General features: G+C 32.4%; 1 protein-coding gene across 1 annotated transcript in view; it reads right to left on the bottom strand.

The window, feature by feature from the left end:
* The window catches only part of LOC111052403 (ATP-binding cassette sub-family G member 1), a 91770-nt gene extending 79921 nt beyond the window's left edge, over positions 1 to 11849 (bottom strand). Inside the window, 1 exon segment of the mRNA XM_039429395.1 lies at positions 11565 to 11849. Within this exon segment, the coding sequence (XP_039285329.1) occupies positions 11565 to 11590 (26 nt within the window). The 5' untranslated portion in view covers positions 11591 to 11849.
* Between the last annotated feature and the right edge of the window lie 924 nt (positions 11850 to 12773).

Genomic DNA, 12773 nt, shown 5'->3' on the forward strand with positions numbered 1-12773 from the left:
CGACCCCGAACAATTTTAAAAAACATTTTTTATTCATTCTTCACTATTTTTTCAAAACTGTTAAATTTTATCAATTGTAAAATTCTGTCGAATCACGCATGGTATCATGCAAGTACAAGAAAATTGCTAATCATTTTTGTTAATGAAAAAACCACTTTCAATCTGTAAATTATATTCTGAATCTGCACTGTGAGATCATATATTTTATTATAATATATTTCAATTTTGTTAATTCATTTTCTGAGTTCGATTATTTCTCAAGCCTGTCAATTATTGTGTCTGATACGTTCTATATCACCAAGAACCGATCGAATACGATCATTGGAATAATTGAATTAAGCTGGATATTGGAACAGGTCTAAGTGGATGTAGCGAGTGGGGTCAGATCGAGATATTTATTTATTCTTTGTCCTTACCTGCCCATATATCAGCTTTTATCTGTTACCGACCTCGACTTAGGAGCGAATACATCAACAGTACCGCAGATGCAGCCAGAGATCATATAATTTCCTACAATAGAGCTTAAAACCCGACAAGACTCTGTTCTCGAAGTATATTCTGAACGATATTTGGTCCAAGTACCATCTTTTAATCCTCAGAACTTATTAGAGACTCAGTCCCGTAAATTATCTACATCGGGATTTTTGCTCGACCTGTATGATTTTGTATGCTCATTCTTCACAGGTAATAATTTTAAGGTATCCATATTCAGTGTTTAGCGTCCGCTACACTACTTATAAAAATTTCATCACCATACAACCTGTCATTAGAAGAATCAAGGGTGAGCGAGCGTTTAGGCCTCCCGCGATTCCGACAATTGTATTGAATCTTGTAGTGAATCAATCAGTCTGGTGTACACTTAGCGTCCACGCACGCAATTACAAAATTTATAACCTCAACACCGTTGAATTTGTACAAGATTCACTCTACATATGTGAAGCCGTTAAAAAACGCTTTACAATATATGTATATATATATATATATATATAATATATATATATATATATATAATATATATATATATATTAATCATAGTGGGTAAATAATAGTTTTTGAAACATTGTCTTTCAAATTCTACAGACACAGAATCAAAAGTGAATAAACTCTTAGGGGAAAAATTGAGAATATTTGGAAAAAATAAGACTGCTTCTACTGAAAACGAGTTGCTTCATGATGAAATGTTCGTAATCTATAAATAAAGATGGGCCTACAATCCTAAATATCTATATTTAGAACGTTCTTACAAGAGTTTGTTTTCCACAGTATCCTAGGAGAATCAACTGGAAATCTCCACTGCGAAGTTTGTAGTTGATTTTGATTTACATAGTGTTTTCAACTGATGATCGTAAACCTTGATCACTCATCAAGGTTATATGTATCCTACGTCACTCAACAACTGTATCCTATAATACAATGAATACAAACTGGTAGTCTATTTTCTAAAATAGTCTAAAATCAGTCTAGCCAGTATGTCAGTATTTCAAGTGAAAATCGTTGTTTGTGATAGAGCAATGTAGGCCTACCTAGAATACAGTATTCTAGGTACATTGTGATAGAGTACACAAATCTACAATCATTCAACTGTACCAAATTAACAAACTTCGCCTACGCTACATTTCACGATACAGAATAAGCACATATGGCTAACTTAAACCCTATATCTATGAATGTTTGATAGAGGAAGTATAATAGATTGTCCACAGAGTTTAATTGGGTGCTGAGGCTGCCTCACTTCCGTCTCAAATCATCTCTTATCATGATGACCTCAAAACTCAAAACATATGCATCACATAGGAAATATTACGCTGGTAAATTTTTACTGGAATAATATTTATTCATATAAGCTTTTCATAATTTCTCTTAAAATCATAATCTCACTCGTAATGAATACTTATTTTATTATTGAGTCATAAACTGTTTCTTCTCCATAAAGGACTCATGATAGATGCCTCTTAATACGTTACACTCGATCAATTATAGACAAGATTTAGTAAGAGAAAGATACAAGATAAGAGAACAGAAAGATGAAGAGTTGTGGAACCTTTTTGAGAATACAACCACACACGATACAGTCATAGTATATGGTTGTCCCAATAAATCAAGAGAAAAAGTAAGGATCATATTCAATTTATGTTATGATAACTACATTATTTCTCCGATAACAATCTTGAACACGAACACATGCAACCTTGTATTGATGTCACAGTGTGTAAAAAATAAAAAAATTGTTACCTTGAATTTTTTTGTTCGTTTTTCCGTTCACGGTTCAAGATGCAAGACCTTACTGCTATGGTGTTCAAATTTCATTCTCACTTACAATATAAATCAACGAGTTTGTTCGTACCGGTTGCAATTTATCATGAACTTGTGTACTAACTCAATATATAAGATTCAAGATAAATGTAGTTTCGTAGCGTAATTTTAGTACATGAATAAAATATCAGGCAGAGCGACTGATTTAAAAACAGCCATTCACATTCTTGATTGATAAACTGTGTTTTAAAAGTAATTGGTATGAAAATGATGAATACTTCTAATTACATAACAATGATTAATATCCCAATACAGTAGAAACTTCTAGCTTTAATAGCTACAGTACCGTATTTCTTTAAAATAAACCTTCAAGTTCCAACTAACAATAACACAACCAACATCTCGATGGATTCAGACTTCTCGTACTTTATCATGTTTTGAAAAAAATTCTCAAGGTTTACAAGGGTTTTCATAGATTTGGTAGAAAAATTTCCAACTCTCTATGACTGAGTCATTTCCATGACTGAGACTTTCACCCACATCAATTTTCCATGTATTATGCTAATTAGCATCAAGTAGTATTAGTTCATCTTTGAACAGTTGTTCAGATCTCTTTATATCATACTATAGAATAACCAATAATAAATTAATCGGGCAATATATTTTTCTCGGGCCACTAGTGTGTTTCGGATGGACACGTTAATTCGTCAGTCCCGGCTGCCAAAACAGCAGTCGTTAGGCCCTGAAATTGATCAGTTGCGACCTGAAAAATCTGACACCAGACCTGAGCCAGCCAGGTCACCGATATTATTATTTTTACCAAAAATTGAAATTTACTCTTAATTACAGAGACGAAAGAAAAATTCCTTCTACTTTGTGACTCAATTACATCGCTAACAAACAGGAAAACTACAGCTTTTTATTGTGTAGGTACTCTATCAACAGAGTGATAATGTAAAAGGTAATAACTTTCACCTTCATCTTACTGATCAATGTACAGTACTTGATTCTACATAATTTTGTGAACAGCAATCAATCTATTATCCCAATCTGTTTTACAGGAAACAGGACAACAGATGTTGAATGGATGAATCTTGACAATTTGAAGAACACTCAACTAGAATTACGGACATCTAACAAGCTCTGATAAGCCTATCTCTGACGACCTAAAGCATGGTTTGGTTCATTGAATCCAATCTAGAAGCATTAGAACTTAGAACAGATATCAGATGAAATCTTAAGTACGGTAGTGATAACACCCTCATCAAAATGAACGAGAAAGGTTCAACTGTGCCAGAGAAATTTTAGTTCTAAAGAAACTTGCTTCCTCATCGAATAATAGAGTGATCGATATTGGAAAATGAAAGGCTATCGAAACTTTCTATAAATCTTACCGTGTTATTATAGGGTTTCACAAACATCATCCATACGGGGAATATGATTGTAACATTTTTCTTGAATAGTTCTGGAGAAAACTTCATAAACATAGACTGACGAGCGAAAAATTGGTAGGTGCCTGGATTTCAATTGAATACATGAGAATTGAGAAATGAATATTCTAATACCACTCTATGTACTAAACAATGTACATAGTAAATTTACTAATGTACATGAGTCATAGAAAAAATCGAGTACATGTGTCGAAGAAATATAGATGACTCATTATTGATTATCATAGTTCAGGAAAGAAGATCAGATGCTGAATTTTTTCGTTTGTTGATTGTCTAATACGAATGAGAATAAGTACTTATCTGACAGACTTTGCCATTTTGATCATCAATATTTTAATTCATGAAGAGGTCGAATATAAGGAAATTGAAGCGATAAGCAATAGGGTGCTGATATGAAAGTGGGTGCTGTGAAGAAACCCGCAACAATATCAAGTACAATAATTTTATTCCGATAATGACAAACGACTACTGTAGCCTACTTTATCTTCAAATGAATAATCAAGCATTGCCTTGCTTCAGTGAAGTCTCAAAACTGACCTCTGATCTAATAATGGAAAAATAGTTTAATAAGTTTGTTGTGGTCTTATGAATGTTATGGTACATAGAAAGCACTCTAGAGTAAATTTCATTAATTTTTAATTGAAATTTATTAATTTTCAATAAAGGTCTTCAATAGAAGACTAAGTTATGAAATACTTATTCTATTTGCATTCATATCAGCAGTCATTTCTAAAAGGTTCCAAGTTTAATACGATAGTCATTTACCCTCTTCTTAAAAATCAAATTCATTGTTAATGACGAAGCTAATATTCTAATATATAATTTATCATAATGAGCATAGTCATAAAAACATATTTATTATGAATAATAATGAGATAACAGTAAAACACTCGAATTGGAAAAAAACACTTCTTCAAGAGAGTTCCAATTTATAATACGAAAGAGTAGAGTAAAGTTGCTACACCATAATATGTACATACTAATCTATTCGAAACTGAATTTTGTGAAGGAAGGCAATGTTCAAGATAAGGGGGGCAACCTAATTGAAGGACCACTAACTCTCATTATGTTGAATAACACGCTGGTGAGGTCTTATTTCTGATATAGTAGTGACTAGCTCTTAAAAGCTTAATTGTTTTATATTTATTATTTTGACATGTCTTAGTGCTTCTGTAGTCACATTATGTACTAAATACTAAAATACTTAACATCACCTTTTCAAATGCCAACTTCTCAGTTTAATTCGAAATCACTATCTATTGTGCAGAAGGATGATTTTATAATATCAATTATGGATTTTATTCCATTTTATTGTTTTAAATGTGTCTTATTTTTTAAATTTTATAGACATAAACTCACAAATTTAAAGTTTTCTCCAGCACAAAGAGAATTTACTCCACTAATTTCCTAATAACGGAAGAATATTCTTCTGCTCCACCTGAGCTCTATATTTACAGAGAATCAATTTCAGTAGCAAATATTGCGTGGAATTGAAGAACGAGAGTGTATCCAAATATAGAAAAGATAAACCGCAGCCAAGATTTGAAGGGGCAATGACCAGATTTGAAGCTGGAACTCGACAGAGGTCACTCTCACTCTACCGTTTCTGTTCATCCTATTGGCTCAATGCGTTCCTTATCATTCCATCTCACAAGCAAGGTCGTGATAGCCGTTGACTTTCATGCTTCTACCTGTACTAATATCACGACTTCCTTCCAATTTTCTCAATCATAATTAATTTATTCATTGTTTGTTAACCAGCAATAGGGTACCGTGTCATGTTGTAATCATACTAAATGTTGTTAATGATGATGAGTCACATCTACTACCTCAAATCGATTGTGTTTGTTTTCAATTAAGAGGCAGAACAAGATCACAAGATTAAAAATTGAAATATCAAGATGGAATAGGAAACTAACTACACTTATTAAATGTTTCAAAAACCTTGTTATTAAACATAAATGTAATCTAGCAAGATGGCACTTGAGACAAGTCATTCTTCAGAAAATCCTGAACATGGGGAGCATCATAGTTGTGTTTGAGACCAATTAAGAGACATGACAAGATCAAAAGATTTTAAATTGAAATATCAAGATGGAATAGGAGACTAACTACACTCATTAATGTTTTAAAAACTTTGCTATTAAATATAAATGCAATCTAGCAAGATGGCATTTGAGACAAGTCATTCTTCAAAAAATCCTGAACATGGGGAGCATAATAGTTGTGTTTGATTGCAATTAAGAAGCAGGAAAAGTTAAAAGTAGAATGAAAAAATTTGTAAGTAGAGCCTAGAGGTAACTATTATTTCCATCCATTTTATAAGTTATCCTTTCTGATAAAAATGATACAATCAATATGGTTCATTGGAATTCGAGAATATATATCCACTAATTAGATAAGGATGTAGCCTATCAATTTACTGCCTTTCCCAAAACCAAACTGCCAAGCAACTAAATCTACAAAATCGATTGCAAAAACAAGATTAGAAGAGTTGGATAAAGTTTAGATAAGGATGAAGCCTATCCACTAACAGCCTTTCCTAAAACCAAACTGCCAAGCAACTAAACCTACAAAATAGTACGGAGAACAGAATATTAGAAGATTTGGATAAAATCAAAGTATTTTACTATTGCCAGCAGTGAGCAGTCGACCCCTGATAGGCATAGGCTACAGAATGCAGGCCATGTTTCAGGCTTGAGTTGAATGGGAATAATCTAATTGGTTGAATGAGCTCATGCTGCAGTGCAGTGATGGGCGATTGTTGCTCTCATTCAGGAAGTGGAACGTCTCCTATCACTCCCAGACACAGTCCGTTAGATTGTTTGAACTCTCCTTGCAATGAACATCAAACTGCCATAATATTCACATTAACTAGCCTACTTACTACACTATTAACTTATGATACTCGTCTATAGTGAAAATCACTACTATAGGACTATCACCGTACCGTATTCCCTATATAATAAGGAAATATTTTTTGAAATGACAACAGAATATTGTAGATGAAAACTTAGTTTCTATTTGTTGAGCTTTATGTTACGTAGATATTGAATTTCGAATGACTTTTTATTGGTTGAGTGGTCACCCCTCATATCACCAATTTCATACCATTAAGAACAATGATTTTCAATTTTCCTCAAGATATCGTCACTTCAATATTCTTTGAAATGACAATAGAATATTGTAGATGAAAACTTAGTTTCTATTTGTTGAGCTTTATGTTACGTAGATATTGAATTTCGAATGACTTTTTATTGGTGGAGTGGTCACCCCACATATCACTAATTTCATACTATTAAGAACAATAATTTTAAATTTTCCTCAAGATATCGTCACTTCGATATTCTTTGAAATGACAATAGAATATTGTAGAAAACTTAGTTTCTATTTGGTGAGCTTTATGTAACATAAATATAAATTGAATGCTATATATAGAAGATATTCGAATGACTTTTTATTGGTGGAGGGGCCCCCCTCATATCACCTATATCATACTATAGGAACAATCATTTTCAACTTTTCTCAAGTAATTGATATACTCATGATCGTCAACAAACTATTCATTACTCTGCAGTACGGTACCTAAACTTCAATTTCTTGGTAAACCTGATATTTCCAGCCTTTAATGGGTCTCACGACTTTTTATCTTCACCTTTTATCCTCTCTATTTTATCCGGGACCGACAATTTACTGTGCCTATCCTAATAATACTGTAATAATGATGATACTTAATACAAAAATATTATAAATATACACAAAAATTCAAATTTAAATGAATTGTTAGTAAAACATTTTGAATATCTACTCAGTGAACTTCCATTTTGTGAAATTTATAATATCAAAATAGATGTACCTACCAATAACGAAGTAATTACACATGTTGAATTACCAGTAAATTTCAAACTTGTAGTGATAATATTACAATATAATGGTTTTTAGCCCTTTAACAATAGCATAGTTTATGAATTATCCATTTAAAAATAAGAAACTTCCAGTATCAATAACTGTACTTAAATGTGTCTAATGTCTGAAGTTTGTTTACTTGAATCTTGATTGTGTCTGTCATTATAATCAGGTTAACAAGATTTCTATATCAAACTACACAGGACATGATATCGCTATAGCTTTGTCTTGAGCCTATTTATAGCTGCCATTTAATCAATCTCTGGAAGTCTTTCAAGTTGACTTTCCAATGTCCAATGGTTGAAGTTTGGCCTAAACCTAGCACAAAACCTTCTAAAGAGCCAGTGAAGAGAAGCCTATGAAATGTGCATTGTAATAATAAAGGGACCTCCTGACAAAGCCGATTAAAATATAGCAAAAAGAGGTCAACGAACCACAATGTCTGCTTTACAATGTGAAAAATACCGTTAAAAACTTCAATAAGAAATTCTGAAGTGAATTTCTTTCACATTGGTCAGGCAATCAAATCAGATCGACCTTTAACCCAGCGCACTTCCGTTATGGGCACGTAATTTCATCAACTTTTGAAAACCCGATTTCAGAAAGAACAATACTAAACAATTATTATTCAAATGAATCTTTAATCAGTAATCACACGTTACATGCTCTAAATAAACATTTATCTAGTCTAGTTGTGTGAAAACTACGTTTTGCTTGACTACTTCCATCAATTACAGAATAAATTATTGGACCACCATGCGAATATCTATCAATTCTAATTGGATGTATGAATTAATTGGATTATTAGATCATTGATCCTACTCTTCATGGTCTTTATTGAACTAAGTTATCTTGAAAGTAACTATTAAAAAAATACTTTTATCTCAAGTCTGAGAATAATAGTCTACATATTAATTTGCTCTACTTATGACTTGGGACAAATTATATGAAAGCTAATTAAGTTATTCACGAGCTAGATAAAAGATCTTTAAAAAAATATCTAGGCTATACACTAGTACCATATTCTCTAGAACCTAAATTTGGAAACTGAATTTGGATAACTGGAAACTGAAAATTTGGATAACTGAAAATGTGTGATTATTCATTGAATACAAAATAAAAATATAATTGATGGAAACTTAAAGCATTTTTTATAGTGATTTGTTTAAGAAAAATTCAACCTATCAGACCTACTCGTATACATTGATATAAGTTCTGTTAGTGGAGCTGACCTCATGCGGGCACCCTTCCACCGAGAGCACAATCACAGTTTACTTCCCTATCCTTAGGCCCTGTTGCACAAAAGCCGGTTAAATTTTAACCGTGATTAATTTCAAGAGAACCAATCAGAGATGGCATTTTAAAAATACGGCTTCTCTTTTTGTTTCTCGTGGAATTAATCACGGTTAAAATTTAACCGGCTTTTGTGCAGCCCGCACCTAGTGATCATCCGTAGAACTTGGATCTTTACGACATTGATGCTTTATTACGGTTGACTTTTCATCTTTATGTCTCACAAGGTCCTTGAAAATTGATACTAAAAGAAATTTCCTTGACAATTAATACCAAAAGCAATAAAAAATTAGAAAGAATATAAAATATATTGCAGATGTTGAATTTACGACTTATTATCCTTCAATTTTTCGGATCTGTAAAAAAATATTCAACTGCAATCAAAGAAGTTACCGTATTCCTATCAATTTGTATCGTAACTTCAGTGAAACTGTCACGATGCCTTCACCTTATCTAGGCTATTAAAATTCAATAAATAATTCAAAGTGGGCCACCATACAGTGTGACTTATTGATTCCAGATGAAAGGTATTCGTGCTTTATGTCATTAGGCTAATAGAACAAGGGAACACAACACAATGAACTGGAATCTGGATTGTAGAAGAAGAATGGATGATACCAGCTGTGTAACTAACGTACGTTTGCATTGTTCATTCAGGAAGAGCTCAATGAGCTCAAATGAATGAATCATGTCATGAATCATCAGAATTAAGATTTTAAAATTACAAAAAAGACATGGAAAATTATTGTAAAATGATACAGTAGCTTAGGCTATAATAGTTTCTCAGTTCAAGTTGTCTAATTAATTGAAGTAAACCTTCTAAATTTAGAAGCAATTAAAATTCCAGAACTACGATACCGTAAACCGTATGGTACGTACCGTAATGATTTATTGTGAAATTGATTTTTCAAATATTGTAATTTATCAACTTACAGCTAGAGAAGTCCATAAACTAACAGTAAATGAGTACGGTACTGTGTGATGGTGATAATCTATGAAATAGATAATCAATAATTATTAATTATGCTGTAAATCACCCCCGAAGACTTCTGCTACTGCAAATATTGACAACACGGTTAACAGCTAGATGAAAATTCGATGAGAGATACTATCCAAAAATTATTTGTCAGCCTGGTAATCGAACCCTGTATCTCCTAAATTGCCAGTCGGAAATGCTTATCCTTACACCAAACTGACAATCTCTGGAGCAGCGCTCATTTTATACGAAACCATAGTGGCCAGCCAGTCGATAATCTTTCAGAGGAAACTATATTGAACTCTCAAGATAATAAGGCTACATAATGCAGATTAGGATTCTTGATAAAATTTTGTGAAAAACACAGTAAACAAGTGGCAATCAAGCTTTTAAAATTACTTTCATTTTCTTGCGAGTATGTGTAAAATGAAAAAATATTAATACATTAGCTATACAGGACGCTGGACCAAGACTTCCAAGTTATCTTTACTGCAAATCTATAATTTATTCGTTATTCTTTCATAGATTCAATTTAATCGATAATATTCGATATGGACTATTATTCTTCTACTGTATATAAATTCTCAGACTATTATTCTCATAATATATAACATTATAGTGGAAGGAATTGACTTATTGTACGTGATAGAAAAAAACACGATTGACGCATTATCACTAAAATGAACTGATTAACTTGCAATTTTACACAAGATTTTGAATTTACCGAATATGGATATAGGCTTATTCTCATTGAAATTAATCAATTAATTCAAATTTAATAATTAAAACAAATTCTTTCTATTTATTATTCAATGTTTTCACAACAATAAAAGCCCAAACTACCAGAGAGCTTTCTCCATGTGAGACTCATGAATGAACACACGACTCATGAATGAACACACGACTCATGAATGAAAGGTTGCGGGTTAGAAACCAGTCAAACTCTTTTTGCTGGAAATTTTCAACTCTGGTAAAGATTAGCCCATCCACGTGATTTTGACAAAATATAAAATAATTATTTTTTTTTTGTTCCCTGGATCCTGGACATAAGAAGCATTTTACAATACAAAATTTTTCCAAGTGCAAAGCACGGGTTACCTGATAGTAGTAAATAATAATATGAACTTCGGTAGAATGGCCTTCTGGGAATTGTTGCTTATTGGATAATAAATTCAAGTTCGTAGTCATGAAATTTACGTTCCTCACACCAAACACAGCACACAGAAAAATATTATTGAAAAGTATAACATAAATTAACTTGACTCGCCGTTATCTATAAATTATTCAAAATTTATATCCACATCCAGTGTATTGGACTTATTTCCTCCCTTGGCTATAATAAAGAACTTCTAATATTTTTTGAACAAGTCCCTATCCAAATAATTATGAACAGAAACTGAAATAGAGCTAACCAATTGGATGGTAGCTTCTCAAGGTCATAGTCAAAAGTAAATTCAAGGGATGAAATTGTACTTTTACATCATTACAAATTTTGTAATAAATAAGTCACGTCCAATCTCCAATGATAGAAATAGAAGTATTTTTAGTAATTCAAGACAGTAGTAATCCTCCTGCAACTCAAAGATTCTCCATATTCTGGAGGAAAAGTTGTATGACGAGTTAAATCATGAAAAAGTTTGAAGATAAAATAAAATGGCTACGTAAAGTTGTAGCCCCAAACTTACTTGGCCACTGCGGGTGGATAATCCATTTTGCTGGTTAGTTTTCAAGAGTGAAACTCAATCACAGTTCTTATAATCGACACTACAGCTAGTAAAATTCACAAATACATTCGTACTACAATTGAAGAATGAATAATAATCTATTGTGGCGATGTCCAACGCGAATCGCACATGTTCGAACCGGTCAGCAAAACAAGTACTACGACACTGAAAACTGTAGACAGCAAGCAACAGGCAGCACAACAAACAACAACAAACTGAATGTTGGCTGGGTTCGTGGGTTGATGCTCTCTGCGCGAAGGCAGAGCAACAGTAGCGGCGCAAATCGGTTGCTAGGCAACCAAGCCCTTCCATTGTTGTACTTGACGACGTTCGAAATGCAGCGGGAATATTTGAATAGTCGCCTCGATTAGTGTTCAGGAATGCGTACGATAATCGATAATACAAACATGTTATGTGTATGTTATGTCTTGGCTTTTTGGTATCGTAGTGCAATCTTCAAGAGAAGCTCTAATGTAGATTGTAGAGTAGGCTATGTGTAATTTGGATGATTTAATAATTTAAATCGATTCCTTTTACGGTGGTATTATAATATGTAGAAGCAACAACGTCCTTGTAGGACTGAAAGCTATGTGTAGTTTCTCTATGGTTGTAGTAACTTAGAGACAAGTTGAAAAATATACAAATAAAAGTACTGCAGAAGAATATGTTTGGTATGCACAATATAAAAAGGATAGAGGAAGCTTCGACGTACAGTATATGGATAATACAATAATTTGAATAGAGTTGTAGTAATTAAATATGTATGCATTTCAGAAAATTGAAACATTGGCATGGACTAGTCGAAGAAGAATATTGGTATTATTATACTGTACTTATCATTGATTACTGCTTGGTAAATTTCAACTATGAAATCCGATGTTTGATGTCCAATTTTTTTTTAAATTGAAACATTGAGATTTTGAATGTTTGTCGTCTAAGAAGAATATTGGTATGTACAATACTTCGAGTCATTTGTTAGTACATTTCCAAATATTAAATCCTATGTTTGATGTCCAATTCTTTTTGTTCTTAGAATGGCTTTGATATTGTACTGTTGATTTATTCTATTTACGTAAGTTTCTATTCTATTTACGTACATTTCAAGTTTATATAAATTTTAATGATTACTAAATACTAAAGCATAGTTATTATTAATAGTAATGACTCAGA

This window comes from Nilaparvata lugens, chromosome 5 (assembly GCF_014356525.2).
Source record: "Nilaparvata lugens isolate BPH chromosome 5, ASM1435652v1, whole genome shotgun sequence".
Taxonomy (NCBI): Eukaryota; Metazoa; Arthropoda; class Insecta; order Hemiptera; family Delphacidae; genus Nilaparvata; species Nilaparvata lugens.